We start from the raw sequence: 16,192 nt of genomic DNA, 5'->3' as shown, positions 1-16,192 counted from the left end.
ACAGATGCTCAGTGCTAGCTTGGGAGTTCTCATTTCAATCAATTCTCTACCTGTTCCTAGTTGGCACACTGTATAACAGAGGAATCTTTGAAAATCAGCTCCATCAACTATACATTTTCAGATTCACAGCCACATAATGGTTGGTTGCCAGATTTAAACATCTGAACATTGTTATTGTCCCCCAGGGTCTTTTTAAGGTTGGAAGGGACATGGATTTCTTCTAGTCCAATTCACTCATTTTAAAGATGAGGAAACTGACCCTCAGTGGCTGGATTTGGACCCAGTTAACTTTGTTTTCTATAGTTGGAAAGATTCTTCCCTTTTCTGGTTCTTAGCCAATCTGGTGCAGTCTATGAGGTAATTTGTCAGGATAATATTTGTGAATGCCTAAAAATATTTGGGGTTATACAGTAAAAGAAAAATTATCAGTTTTTAAAACTGGGCTCCAGACTTAAGAATCAGAATGGCACCTGGAAGAAGAGAGAGGGCTTTAAACTCCTCCCCTGAAAGGGACTTGCTTTCCATCTTAAAGTCTATGTTCTCTATGAAGAAAAGGTGTCACTTTGGACATCTAGCCCCTTTCAGAAAGACATTATAGAGTGAAGTCATTCCTCAATCTTAAAAATCTCAATTTAACTTTCTTACAGGATCAAGAGGAGCAAAGAGTCACAAACTACCAATTACTAAGGAGAACAGCAAAAAACAAGACTCCTGGAGGGTTTATGTAGAATTAAAGTAGATTCAATATGAAATTCATGCTAATGAAATAGCAGTGATACAGAATTTTACTGTTTAGTTTAAAAATTACTTTGTATTTTTGTGCATGCTGGGTGGGCATGTGGGTCAGAAATGTTCAACACAAAAGGAGGCTGGTTTAAGTTTAATTTTTCAAAGATATGGATTATTGAGAATTGGGTAATTTTTTATTATATTTATTTTATTTTTGTACAAATGATGTTTTTTATACATTACTAAAATATTCTTGTTTAAGAGTAAACAATACCCCTCCCCCCCAAAACAATATAGACCCTCATGAGCAATAAAGAGGAAAAAATTAAAATTAAAATAAAAAAATAATAATAGGGATAGCTAGGTGGCACAGTGGATGGAGCACTGGCCCTGGAGCCAGGAGCACCAGAGCTCAAATCCAGCCCCATGGGTATGTTTTTAAATCATACAAAAAAGGAAATTGCTGAATTGACATGAAATTAAAATGAAAAAAATACTATAGCTTATTTTTAAAAGCAAACTAAAATAGGGCAGACAGGAAAAGAATTACATACAAGACAAGAATCAGATGCTTAATCTGAAGGGTGCTCAGGGCAAGATCTATTGACTTCAAACCATTCATCTATACATCTGGAAAAAGAAAAAAGACAGAACAGAATAAATAAGATCTCATACATTTAAACTGTGAACACTTATTAAAAAATATTTCTTTTAAAACATTATTAAGTAAAAAGGTATATCAACATTTTACAATTTAGTAGAAAAACATTTTAACATTTTCCTTTTAAATTACAACTTTATGCCAAATAGATCTATCTATCTATCTATATATATATATATCCCTTAAACAGTATAAGATTCTTATGAAGAATTATATATATATATATATATATATGTATATATATTTTAGTAAAGAGATGACCATTTTTAAAAGGGAGTTTGGATTATTTAAAAAAAAAAGTCAGGAGGGAAGTAAATGCCTCTAAGAGAATCACTGAGCAGATCATCTCTTGTCACTACCATTCCTTCCTCCCCCAATTAGAATATACCAGAAGAGAAATATCTGAAACCAAAGAGTATCAATTAGTGGGTCCTAATAATAGGATGGAAGATCTTTATTGCATATATGCTATTATTAATCAATAGTATCAGTTAAAAAAATCCAATTTAAAATGAAGACTGTGAATTTGCTTATCAAATTTGGGCAGGATAACGGATAAGGAATGATCAGTCCAGATTCTGAGATTCAGTGTTCTTTCCACTATCCACATGAATTGACTTCAGATCCCATGGAATTATAAAAAAGTCCTAGGTTCAAATGACTGACTTTCACCAATAAGAACTTTGTTGCTGGTAAGAAAATGATGGCAACCGAGGAAGGTGAAGCAGTATTATGACCAATCCTATCCAATTGTGATGGAAAAAGGAAAGGAAGATGCCCATTCCAATCAGAATATAAAAAATGACAAAAACAAGGGACAATAAGAGGCTTTTAAGAGGAGGAAGCTGACTTTAATTCCTAGATAAATTCTAGAATGTAAAAAGGTCGATCTTTCAGACCTAGCATGTCTTGATTATCAAGAATTAGTCATAATTCTATTTGTATGAGCAGTTTTTTGTGGTGGATAAGAGTTGGAAATGGAGGGATGCCTATCATTTGGGGAATGACTGAACAAGCTATGGCATATGATGTAATGTCCTATATTAATGTGCTATATGAGGATTTCAGAAAAACCTGGAAAGACTTACACAAACTGATGCAGAGTGAAGAGAGCAGAATTAGGAGAACCTTGTACACAGTAATAATATATGATGAACTGTGAATGACTAGGCAATACAATGATCCCAAAGGACTCATGATGAAAAATGTCTTCTACCTCCAGAGAAAGAACTAATGGAATCTGAATGTAGACTGATGAATACCCTCCCTACAAAATGACTAATATGGAAATGTGTTTTATGAATACATGTGTATAACCTCTATCAGACTGCCTACCATCTCAGGGATGGAAGAGAATTTGGAACTTTAAAAAAATGTGCAAAATTAGGGGAAAAAAGTAAAATATATATAAAAAGAGCTAGTCACACTAGCTTAATCTCATTTCTCCTTCTTGGTGTGGGGGGGAAGCAAGAAGGAGGCAGGGTCTTAAATGTTATGAATAAAGGAGGGGATGCAGCAGATAGTAATGTAAGCTAGCCAACAATATATGGTTGGTGGGAAGGGTCTGATGCTGGATGCTAAACCCAATCATTAATCATTGCTGATTTGAGGGCCTCTACTCGGCTCTGCCTCCAGAATCCTCCTGCCTGCCATTCCCATCAGAATCAGGGACATGAGGTATGAATAGCATGCAAAGCTGAAGGGGACAGATAACATGGAAGGTCAATCAGGTCTCCTGTGGACACTGTAGTATTAAACATGGATTCAAAGAAACCAATTTGGAAAGGATTTTGGGGTATCTGTGGCCTGCACAAGTGATAGGCAGTCAACAAAGAGAAGGTGAGGAGGTGGGCCACCCAGGACAATCAAGAAGGCCACCAAGAAAAGAAATACTCTCTTGTATTTTGTTTTTTTTTTGCAAGACAATGGAGTTAAGTAACTTGGCCTAGGTCATACAACTCGGAATAATTGAGTGTCTGAGGCTGGATTTGAACTCGGGTCCACCCGACTCCAGGGCCACCTAGCTGCCCCTAAGAAAAGGAATTCTCCTCTGAAGAAGAGCTGCACTGACATCCTCTGAGGGTCTTTCCAAATCTGAAAGCTCAACACATACCCTTTATGATAGATGCACAGACAAGGCAGGCGTGCTATAGTGTCTCCTTGTGTCAGCTCTTCCAGGCATATTGCACATTCTCCAGCATCTTTACTTAGCACATCCTCTAGAGAAAGAAAAAAAAAAGAATTGAGGAAACATTGATGAGGCACAATGTATTATGGGAGGGTGATGTTATCAAAATCCTAAAATGACTGAGTCTCAGTGAGCCCTAAACTAAGTCAATGATGGGGCCTAACTTCAGCTAGGGAGTCATCTTTACTGACATTCTATTAGAATCACTTCAATAACTAAGTCTCAACCTAACAGATTATGTCACCGGTTACTCATGTCCCTGCCACACAATGATATAAACAAAGAAATGGTGGTCAGGTATCGTGGGGATAGGGACTAGATCTGTGATTTTATTGCTATAAGAATTTTCAAATGAGGAAACACCTTCTAATAATTCAGGCTGATACCTTTTCTTCACTATATGTCTTAGACTGAGATGCTGAGTGACCTGCCCAGAGTCACCCAAGGTTATAGTCATTGATACCATGATGGCCACAGAAATTTTAATCTGTATTTTACCTAACAAACTATATCTGCAAATTAAAAAAAAACCAATACTGTTTCAATGAAAGAAAAATACAAATAGAAAATAAAATCTGACATTTATCTTGAGCTATGCTTAGTGTCATAAGAGGCAGATGGAAAATTCTTATGGCATTTCTGAGAAGAGCTTACAGACACTTTGCAGCACTTGTAACCAGCTTTTACAATCTAATTTCAAAAAAGTTTTCCTTTCCTTTGAGATGAGGGCCACTAACACCTTAAAAAAAAAATCCTTATCTGCGTTAATGAGTCTTTTCTCTGAACAGAAGAAAATTTGCTCTTTTCCTGAAGTAGTCAAAGAAAAGAAAGAAGTTAAGGTGGGTGGACACATGCCAGAGATTGTCTAAGCTAAGGGCAAGGAAGAAGAAGACCCTGTACCACTGACCACCATCAGTATAGGAGAGCAGAGTTGCTGGCTTAGCAGGGAAAACAAAATGCAATGAACTTTCAGTGATCCTTTTAACTCAACTGGGTGCAATTATCTCTACCTAAATGATTCCCAGATCTCTTCAGCCAAGCCCTTGGTATTCTCCTGAGTACCAATCCAGGAGCACCAACTTCTGGCTCAATATTTGGAACCCGATGCCCTAGAGGCCCTATCCAGGTTACCATAATCCTTTCAGTCTGCCAGGTTTATAATCTGAGTCATCCTTAAATCTTCATCCCCACCCCCTCCCCGTTCATGCATCCATCCGATCGTCAATTCTCCCCTTCTTCCCACTAATATAGTCTTGTGTTGGATTTAGATCATCTAGCACCTGAACACTGGACCAGTCTCCTTGGAATAATCCCCCTGACTGCCAAAAGCACAGGTCTGACCCCCTCCTGTTTCTTCTGCCACCTCAAGCCCCTCCCCAGTCTGCTTGTGGCTCCTCTTGAAGCCCCTAGCTGCTTCCCTATATCAAACCTGCACTCACCCTTTAGCTCTAGGCCTTCTGCACAGCTGGTCTCTGATGCCTAGGACCTGTCCCAGGGAATCCTTGGCTTTCTGTAAGAAGGCCTCTCTTGATCCCATGCCCCCATATTTCAGGCTCCTCCAACCTCCACACATTTACTCTAGCATTGGTTGTTTCCCTCAATAGAATACAATCTGGAAGGCAGAGACTTCTTTACATTTCTACTTTCTAAAGCAATTCTAAATAGCTTTGGACACTTCATCACATGCACCCTCTAAGAAGGTAGGTTCCCAAAGCACTCATGTCTTCATTTCTCCCTATATTCCCAGAGGTCCATCCAGTGAGAGGCTGGAGTCCCATGAGCTCACAAGGCTGCTTGGCCTTTCTGACTCTGGATGGCTTTCCACTATAATGAGATGCTCTGCTTCTCACAGACAATCAGACTGGATGGCCCCTCGTGTCAGAGCTAGAAGGGAATCTTCTCATCTACCCATTTAATCTAAGTGATGAACCTGAGCATGCTCCTCCTCCTGTGCCCACCCTACAGCTTCTGTTCAAGACCCCCAGCACTCATTTTTGAACAACTTCTACTGGTCAAATACAGCTTCCCTTAAGTGATGCCCTCTGGAATCTATGACTCAATATCTTTGGCCTTGGGGGGGGAGGGGGCATAGTCTTTCAATGAGTTGTTTCTGTGGAAACCAAATCATTGTTTCTGTCCTTAATTTTAAAAAAGCAAGAATCTGTTACTAAATTCTCTCAAGTACTTCAAATATTGATAACAAAACACTTAATAGAGTTGAAGCCCTCTGGAAGAACTTAACAACAACAACAACAATAATAATAATAACAGCAGCAGCAGCAGCAGCAGCAGCAGCAAAAATATTGTCCAAATAGTTTCTGCCAATGTGATACCTTGGCTCTTTTGCTTCCTTTTCCTGCTGTCTCCATCTTAAGTCAAAATAAAAGGGTCTATGCTGATAAATGCCTCTTCCTTTTCTATATGAAGTTACATGAAAATCTAAACACTGAAAGGAAAAGTCACAGAATTCTTCCAAACTCACTTCTCAAATTTCTTAATAAACACTATACAGATAAGCAGTGTAAAAAAAAAAGTACATTTGGTTTATTATGTATATTATATGCATGTTACTATGCATGTTACAATATAGGACTTATATAATAAAAGTTCCAAAACAGTTAACAGATTGTTAACTGGCTTAACAGATTGTTTACTTCATTTGAACACTTCGCACTTCTGTGTATTTGACTTAAGAGAGAAGTGAATCTTACTTTATCTAACATGCTAGTCAAGATATATTCGGAAGTTTGACAACAGCCCAAGGTCACAAAGCTAATGACGGTCAAGAATGGAATCCAGACCAGCCAGCCGGCAGTCAGGACTGATATCCACCATCACAAACTGCCCAGTGTCAGAGGCCTCCAGAGAAAAGAGAGAACTAAATCCATGTGGGATAACAAAGCAGGGGATAGCACTGACCCCAGGACAGAAGTTACCAGAAGTTACAAGAGGATAGGAAGGAGTGACTTGGCCCATGCCCTACTCTTTTAAATCTTAAAATTGTTGACTTCAACACTTGAATATCACCATAATATAATGGAAAAATGTTCATTAATAGTGAATTCTGAGTTTGGATAGTCAATATTCCTACACGTAAAAACTGACCAAGACCGAAGAATATTTTTGTTTCTACTTTGTCTTCTGAAAAAATGAAAGGATTCAAGTGATAAAAATGGTTCTACTTTTAAAAATTGTTCTATGTACAAAACCCATGTCAGTAAATAAAAATTTATAAATATGACCTATTTTAATTTCATTCTCACATATACTGCCTTTCACACTGATTGTTAAATTACTTTAAACCAAAAATACTTAATTCAAAACAGCCAGATATGCAAAATTAAAAATGTTTAGCAAGTTCAAGCAAATGCCTAGTTACTGCAGATCAAGGCAACATGTAAAAAAGCCAACAGCCAAAAGTCTTAAATTAAAATATAAAAATATCAAATTTGTTAAGAGGCAGCCAAGAAAACCCCATGCGTAAATTTTATAACCATCATGAAAATGAAGCTCAACCACCCCACCACATCAATGAGCTCTTCTGCAGTGTACAAAAGACAAGCACTATAATCTGGATTAACATCAGGCATTTTACCTGAAGATTTATTTTTTGATCTTGAACCCTCAATGATAGCAGTAGAAAACAAAAGCAGCTGAAATGTGAAACATTCCCTAGAAAAACCAAGAATTAAAATAAGTTTACATCATTAGTAAGAAGCAATTATATAATGAATGAAATGGGACAGGGGGCTCAAGAGATGTATAAACACAATTTATTTTTTAGGAAAAGGACTTCTAAATGAACGCAAATAACCCTTGATTTCTGGGATCCAAGATCTCAGATCCAAATATCAAGGTGCACCAATAGAAAGAAAGATACCAGCATAATCACCATTATCATACCACATACTTTTGTCTGTCTGGAAGCCTGTGCTGCTCAGCTACAATGAATATTTCTTTAAGTGGATGTAACCAAAGGCCTCAACTTCAAATCATTTCCTCTCAAAACTAAAACAGAAAAGACTCTGCAGGAGAAAATTAACACATCTTGTTTGGACATAATCCCACATAGTTGTCTTTCCCTAAAGTCTAAAGACTGTGTGAGGTGCTTGAGCACGCAGTAGGTGCTTCAAAGTTCATTTCAATCATTTTTTCTGGCTTCCTTCTTTTATCCATTCTTTCCAGAGAAAATGCTTCTAGGTGAGATAACTGATCTTCCCCAAAATAGGTTTCCTTAAACTATTTCATGGAACCATCTGAAGGGACCATGAAGAAAAGATCCAGGACAACAGAGGATAAACCATCTTTCTTGTCTTTTGTGGCCTGGTCAAGAACAAGGATTCTTAACCCTAGGTCTGTGGACTTCAAAATCCTCTGTCTCAATTTCATTTATAATCCCCCTATTTTATTGATGCATATGAAAGGAGTTTGTGATCAAAGCATGCATTTCTTGAGCCCCTTCCCAGGACATTCCTTTCACAATGAAGGAAACTGAAGCAGGCAAAGGTGAAATGACTTTTCCCTGTGTTTGAGAATTCTTCTTCATTTAAGTCAAGGGTGTGAGGCTGGATTCTAGGCAGCTCAGGGTTAAAATGAATCCCCTACATGCTCTCCATCTGAATTCCATTCAAAGTGGAATCCACAGCATGGGCCTTGTGTGCTAGAAGACTTGATCCCAATTCGATCTCAGATATTTTAACTGGAAAAGGCAGCAGGAAACTCACTTGCTCTGCAAAGTAGCTCTGGCATCTACCTCAGATATAAAGGAGTCAAGTTCTATCAGCAACTCTGCAAACCTCAAAGACTTCTTTTATCTTATAGACCTTTATCAAGCATTGGAGGAACACTTTCCTAGGAGGGTCAACTGACAAGTCATTACACCAAGGCAGAGTTTCAGAAAAGAAGTGGCAGCAAATGCCATTAGTAGGTCTGTATGCCATTAAAAAGGGGGGGGGGGAGATCCCCATGTACAAAAATATTTACAGTACCTCTTTGTGGTGGCAAAGCATTAGAAATTGAGGAGAAGCCCATCACTGGGAAATGGTTGAACAAGTTGTGGTCTATAAATGTAATGAAATAGTGTTCCAGAAGAAATGATAGGCAGGTAGATTTTAGAAAAATCTGGGAAGACTTAACGACCCAATGCTGAGTGAAGTGAGTAGAACCAGGAGAACATTGTACAGACAACAGCAATATTATGTGACGATCAATCACGATGAACTCAGCGATATAGTATCAAAGACAATTCTAATAGACTGTTGGTATAAAGTGCTATCCACATTCCAAGAGAGAGAACTGTATGTTCTAAATGCAGATCAAAGTATATTACTTTCACTTTTTAAAAATTTATTTTATGCTTTTTTTCCCTTTTGTTCTGATTCTTCTTTCAGCATCATGATTAATATGGAAATATGTGTAACATGATTGTAGATGTATATGACTACATATAGACATTGTATATGTGTATCAGATTACTTGCTGTCTTGGGGGGTAGGGAAAGATTTATATATAATTGGAAAAATAAATTAGCTAATTACAAAAAAATGTGGTTGATAGCCACAATGGGCTTCAAGGCAGGGGGAGGACAGACACCCCATTGGTTTGGCCATAATATAGTCAGGAAGGATTGACTAGAGATAAACTCAAAGTCTGTAAATGCCAAACAAAGAGATTTTAGCCTGCTAGGAATGAAACAAAGTTCCTGAACAAGGGAACTTATGTTTGAGGAAATATTAATTTGGAGACTGGATTAGAAATCAATCAGGCTATTTTACTATTAGTATTTTAATAGCCCTGCTGAGAGGTGAGAGAACTAGGTTGAGTAGAAGACAAACAGGACACAGCTCTAGTGGCAAAGCAACAACAAACCAAACCTCAAGGAGCTTATATTCTACACCAGGCTGGCAGCTGATTAGATCTTGTGGGGTGAAGACAAGAAAAGATCCAAAGATTATTCTAAGAGTGAGAACCTGTATGAATGGAAGGATGGAGAAGTCCCCAAAATAGAGCAATCTGGAAAAGGGAGGGGTTTGGGGGTAAATGCTGTTTTGAATATGGTTAAGTTAAAACTTGACATTAGCCAAGTCACTTCCTGGTCTAGTCTGTAAACTGAGGCGCTAAGGTCCCTTTTTAGTTCTAAATCTATGATCCTATGACTATGAAAATTAAAAACTGGTAGAGGGAAAGGGACAAGGCATCCCTAAGTTCGGCAAATATCTCAACAAAATGTAATTTATAGTGTCATTTTTTTTAGGACAAAAATACTAGAAAATTTAAATGGTTTGTGAGTACCTAAAAAGGAAGTGGTGTTGACCACTCATGGCTGACTACCCTCATTTCCTATTTTTATAGGTTACTAAACTAAGGATGCCTAGATTGCAGCAAAGCATTTGGTGAGACTCCAAAGAGTAGGAAAGCAGTCAATGGCTCACCATCTCCAGTGGCAGCCCCAGGGAGCTCTATTTGGTCTTTTGAAAGATCTGGCCAAAGGCAGAGAAGGGCATAAAAGTCAGACTAGTGCAAAAAGCCCAAGATAGGAGAGGACCAGCTACTGTGGTCCCCTCCTCAGAGCTGCTTAATGGATCCCTTGTCAGAATCACAGCTGTCAAAATTAATTAATGATCGAGCTAAGAATCCCACTTGGCTGAGAAAAGGCAAAATCAATAAAAAGTCAGAGAATAAATTCTGCCCACCTTTGTGTAAAATTTAAATTGGGGGATTTATATTGGGTGATATTTAGATGAACAAAAGTCTCTTCTTTGGACTCTTACTCATGCAACTGGAGGCAACCTAACATCCCAAAACCAAAAGAATCTCAACTCATTCATAAGAATCTTCAGTGACAAGCAATTTGCTCCTGGGTGAAGTACATCTCCTACCCAGTGCTGGTTTTGCAGTTACAACCCTTGCCAGGCTTCTTCATTCCTCTCACACATGCTATGTCTGAGTCAAAGGGGCCTCTCTTCTCCAGTATTTCATCTCCAGGCTTTGCACAGGTCTGGGATGCATTCCCTGTGTTCAAAGTTCTGCTAATACCCTTTTCTACTCACATGAAAGCTTTCCTGATCCATCATAACTTGATTATTTCATAGAAACATCTAAGTGTGCACATCACTTCCTCTGAACCAAAGTAAGTATCCAGGATCATCCCTTCTCTACTTTGACATCCTTAGTAGCTAGCAGGAGACTTGCTTAAGGAGATGTTTTAAGGTGTGTCCACTGAGAACAGGGTGGGAATGGGAGAGGCTTGAGGCTCTTCAGAACTAGACCAGAAGAGGAACATAAGAGGAGGGACAACAAAGAAACATCATCCAGAGAAGTAAACAAGGAAAATGGCACAAAAACAGGTGTAAAAGACATCATGACAATGGAAGAAATAATAGGCCAAGATATGGGAGGGCAAAGGATGAATCACTGTTCCAGGGTGCTGGAGACTTGATGAAATGAGGTCAGGAGGGAGATGTAAATCACAGCTATTGTGCGCACCAGCAATCATCTCACCACACTCTCACTCATGTTCCTTTCTAAAAATCCGCTGCTCTCCCAGAAGTCTTGTTCTCATTCAGATAATTCAAATGCAGTGGAAGCTCTACTTTCTAAGCAAGCACTTCTGTCCAACTACCACTCTTTTTTTCATGATAATCACACAAAGTATATATGCACCCAATACCACCAAAAAATATTGACAAGTTGTATGTGGGATTTAAGTTTAGCTGGAACATAAGTTTATTCTCAACTCCATAAGAATATTAAAACCATGTGGACAACCAAAAACAGCAGCCAAATTTAGAATCATCTTTCAAATAAAATATACCAATTCATTTGCCAGTCCCCTCTTCCAGTCGCCAATATGTGCAAATTGTGGTCAATGCCAGACCCCTAAAGCAGAGGCAACACTGTACACTGATTATTTTCTATTGATAACATAAACTATTTAGAAATGTCAATGTGACTAGCACTGGCTGTTGGAAATGTCTCAAAAACAAAATGTGAGGTCTGTGTCTACCCCTAGCTCAGCAATGTGGCCCAGACATCCCAAAGGTCACTTTCCTCCCCCACTCTCAATCTGGACAGTTCCCTAGGCCCTTGATATGACTTCCAAGCCTCCCTCCCCTTCTCCTTGAGGTGAGGCTCCATGAGACAAAGGCAGGTGGTGAAGTGGACAGAGGCTAGGCCTGATGCTGGGCCCTTCCTTCCTCAGCCTTCACCCTCATCTTGTATTGATCATATAGAAAATATATATTGTTCTATCTTTCTCAAAGCTTGGGACAAAGTAGGCTTTTTAAAATGGCTCTTATTAATGGAGGAAAATGCAAAAGCTCTCAGCCTCTTTGGGTCTAATACTCTAGTGCTGGAGCTTGCAGGTGCCTGTAATCCCTGTTCAGTGGAAGGAAATGGGAAATGGGGAAGCTGAGGCTAGGGAGCTCTGGAGTTCTAAACTGCAATCAGGATCAGTACAACATGGATGGAATGGTAATATTTGTTGGCAGTCAACAAATATTCCAGAACAATTATTACTCTGTAAATATTGATAAAGGTAAGTGAATGATCTGACCCAAAGGCTGGTCAGAATATTTAGAAAACACAAATACCAACCCCTACACACACACACACACACACACACACACACACACACACACACACACCAGATTCTAGGATTTAAGATGAGATTCTAAAGAGAAACATTTCAAGGAAAAAAAAACGTTTTCATATACCCTATGTTACAACTACATTGTTAAAAAAAACTCAAAGATCCATTTATAACAAGACTAACAGACTGTCTTCTGTCGGGGGGGAAGCAAGAATGGGGGGAAAATTGCAAAACTCAAAATAAAATCTTTCTTAAAAAAATGAAAAAAAAAATAAGATAAAAAAAACTCAGGGACTATTCAAAGAGAACAACAGATTACGTATCCTAAAGAAATTGATAGGTTTCACTGAGCTCTTATTCTTGGTCCTAAAAAGGACATTTTCTTAAATGTTCTAATGTTTCTTTCTCTACGTACTTTTTTACTTTAATATCCCATTTGGCACCAGTTTTAAAGAATGTACCTCCCTGGTCTAAAACCTTTTCTATGCTTCCCCACTTGTGATAGCATCTATACCATCATCCATCTCAAAGGCTCTAAAGATTTCTTTTCACTGTAACTCCAGTGAGTGACCTTTTTCCATTTCAAATTTCATCATTTCCAAAGTGGTAGATCTTATTATACATGTAAAAACAGATTTTTTTCCCCCAATGACTCTCAGCTTAGTAACATGGGGAAGAGATTTTACATTTCAGAAATCATAAGCCAAAGTTTACTAAAAAAAAAAAAACCCTACTTATTCAGCATACTCTTCCCCTAGCTCTTTGAGTAAGAATTCTTTCAAGATAGAATTCATGTAAAGACAACAAAGCTGAAAATTAGTACAATCTACTAAGGTATAGTCAGGTTTCTTTAGCATGTCCTTGTGTTCCCAGAGAACCCAGTCATTCTTCTGGGATCTACAAATACAACCTGTGAGTGAGTGTGAGAAATATAACAATCTCCACTCACAATAAAAATGGAATGCTCTCCATATCCCTAAATATTTATTTTTTGAATTGAATTTCTTTCAAAGTTTGGCTAGTTGGAACATCAGAAATGCCTCCTTTATTTTCATTATTATTATTAGTAGCAGTAGTAGTAACCAATTAAAAAAAAAAACTATGAAATGACTGTAAAGAATACAGCCCCAGTGGACAGGGTGTTGAAGTCAATCTGTGACAGAAAATACAAGCACTGTGGCTCAGTTAATGTCTGCTCTGTAACTGGTCAGTCCTTTTGAGTTTTGTTTCTCCTTTAGCCCTCATTCTCTAACCAGTGAAGTGAGTTTGGAGGACATGCCAATCCTCTTTCAGACTTAAGCTGTTTTTTTTTTCCTTAATGGAGCTTAATGGACTTGGATTTTATTTTTTTAAACAAAGATTCTCCAACTGTCTGTTTGAAGGATAATTTCTGAATACAGAAGTTTTGTTAAAGTGCTATCAGGTATCCAGTGACCAACACTGGTGACTTACCGTTATAGGTTATCCTTGGTTTTGTTAAACACATAACCAGATGCAAGTCCATTTCATCAGAAGGTACAAACTTGGAGCAAACTGGACACTTGAAACCTAAAAGAAAAGGAAAATCACATTTGTCTTTTCACTTTTCTGAATTTTAACCTGCCAAAAGCTCCAAATTTGATAGAATTTGGGTGCATGAGAACTGGCCCAGTAGAAATGGAAGTAGAAGGGTAGAACCTTTGGCAGGATGAGGGAATATTTTGGGGTTGCAAAGAGAGAAATAAAGATCAGATCCTGGCAGAAAACCAATTTTTTGTCTCCTGTGGACATGTGAGCTGTGAGGATGTAGCAATGTTTTCATTTAGTAAAAGAAATGGCCATGCAGCAAGACAAAATATGGCCTTGACAAGTTGATACCATTTGAGCAGCAGAGGATGGGATTTCATGCTATACACATACTATTTCATTGCTCTGGTTGTGGTTTTTTAAATTCTGGAGTTTAAGAAGTATGTAGAATCTAATGATAGATTCAGGACACCAGTCATTGTTATTCTCCAGCCCACAACCCCCCCTTAAAACAAATATTTTATATGTTATGTTTTATCTCATTCCCTCCCCCCTTGCATCCCCAATGAGAAGCTAAGAAAAACAAATCCCATTACAAACAGATCTAGTTAGACAAAGCAAATTAGCGCTATAATCCTGAAAATTCTTCAATCTGCACACTCAACCCATCATCACCACCTCTCTATTCATGTGACCTGGAGTTCTGATATCACAATGACTGTATAAATTGTTCTCCAGAGTTTAGTGAATAGAGAGGTTTCCTCTCAAACTATCCCCTTCATCACTTAGCAAAATAATATTCCATCACATTTGTAAACTACAACTTGATCAGTCATTCTACAGTACTCATGGAAGGAGGGAGGGAAGGAAGAAAGGGTGACTTATGAGAAGAGTTGAACATCATCAGTACTTGGGTAACAGATCCAAGAGAGGGGCAGTGATCACTAAATGAAGATAAAGCTCAGAGCTTTAATGGGATGACACTAAGAATTGACCAGCTCTTTCAAACAAGCTCAGAAAATAAGACCTTTTGAGAGATCCTTAGCTGAATTTTGTCATTCCTTTACAAAATGGAAGTTTCTTTTTTAAAAATTCAATACAATATTAATATATTATTTCACTGATGAAGTTCACTGTTGAAAAAAGTATTCCAGATAAAGCTTGGTCTTGGTGTCCTTATCAAACTGTAAAACAGACACCACAAAAATGTTTGAGTTTTTAAAAAAAATGCTACCACTGAGGGAATGATGAATGACAAAGAATGATGCACAGAGAAACCCGATAGTTCCAGAATTTCAGAACTCTCCATAAAGAGATAAAAAATGCAATATGACCTTTTCACCAGAAAAAGCCAAGAAATATAACTACAAGATGGAGATTTGAAAATTCTGAGTGGAACCTTGCCTGATTAAACAGCATTTAGGTCTCTAAGCTTAATATATTTAAATATACTCAAGGATAGACTTGGAAAGTTGGACAGGTCAAAATAGGATGAATATACAATGTGAAAAGTCAAAAGTTTGATCTTAATGCCAAATCATTTAAAACAAGTGACTGTAGCAAAAATTCCTATTATTGTAGTAAAAGATACATTAAAAGTTTCATTGCACAAGTCAATAAACCCAATTATTAGAATAATTCTCACTCTAATCAATTTTAAATGGTAAAGTTTGCCATCTGTTTTACTGAAGTACAATTAAAGTAGACATAGAAAACTATTGTTGAATCCCTGCAAGACCAGACCTTAAACTATTATCTGTCCTCATCTATAATTTGATCTAGAAATGCTGTTTATTGCTATTGTCCTAGCTTATTTCCAGGTATAAAACCACCTGCATGTTTCCAGGATCATTTGTTCTCCTCTCTAAGAATTTAAGCATAAAATTGTCCTTTTTCACATTTCCAAACAACTCACATACTCCAAATTCAATAAGGTCTGGCCATTCTAAGCCCAGAGATTTCCATTCTGTGGTTCCACAGTGGCTCCAGAAATCAGAGCCACAGAATCTAAAGTTGGGAGGATGCTCAGAAGTTGCTTGTACCAAAAGGGAATGGCCTCACTGCAGAACCCAGCCCAATTCTCAAGAGCTGTTGGAAAGTGTTTGCTATCATAAGACTTAAACCTGCACTTCCTAGTTGTGTTCTTCTGGTTACCAATCCTAGAGGAGGCTCCTACCCCCAATCTCTTTGCAGTTGTTATGGTCCATCCCTCAACACTTCTCTGCATCTGTTTCCTCATCTACACCCTTTTAATGTCCTTCTCTGAATTTTCTCTGAGCCTTTATTGACCCCCCCCCATCCAGTCCCCTCATTAGCCTTTATTGCTTTCTCTGCAAAGCCCAGGCAGATGGTGTGTGGTGGAAAAGAGCCCCAGAAGGCAAGGAGTCAGGCTTATAGTAGGTAAAATCAATATTAAAATGTAGTATAGCGGGGCAGCTAGGTGGCACAGTGGATAGAGCACCAGTCCTGGAGTCAGGAGTAACTGAGTTCAAATCCAGCCTCAAACACTTAATAATGA

The 16,192-nt window shown here is 38.0% G+C and overlaps 1 protein-coding gene across 3 annotated transcripts in view; it reads right to left on the bottom strand.

Annotated features, from left to right (window-relative positions):
• Positions 1 to 16,192, bottom strand: part of ZNRF2 (zinc and ring finger 2) — a 53,594-nt gene that overhangs the window by 16,646 nt on the left and 20,756 nt on the right. For all 3 annotated transcript variants that reach the window (XR_012470435.1, XR_012470436.1, XM_074195578.1), the window contains exons 2-4: positions 13,621 to 13,716; positions 3,504 to 3,609; positions 1,284 to 1,359 (exon numbers count right to left, since the gene is read on the bottom strand). Coding sequence is in view for 1 of the 3 variants with exons in the window: in XM_074195578.1 (XP_074051679.1) it covers positions 1,302 to 1,359; positions 3,504 to 3,609; positions 13,621 to 13,716 (260 nt within the window). In the remaining 2 variants the exon portion in view is untranslated. The remainder of the gene's footprint in view (positions 1 to 1,283; positions 1,360 to 3,503; positions 3,610 to 13,620; positions 13,717 to 16,192) is intronic.

This window comes from Macrotis lagotis, chromosome 7 (genome assembly GCF_037893015.1).
Source record: "Macrotis lagotis isolate mMagLag1 chromosome 7, bilby.v1.9.chrom.fasta, whole genome shotgun sequence".
Taxonomy (NCBI): Eukaryota; Metazoa; Chordata; class Mammalia; order Peramelemorphia; family Peramelidae; genus Macrotis; species Macrotis lagotis.
The sequence above is the reverse complement of the archived record's forward strand: the minus strand, read 5'-3'. Positions and strand labels throughout refer to the sequence as shown.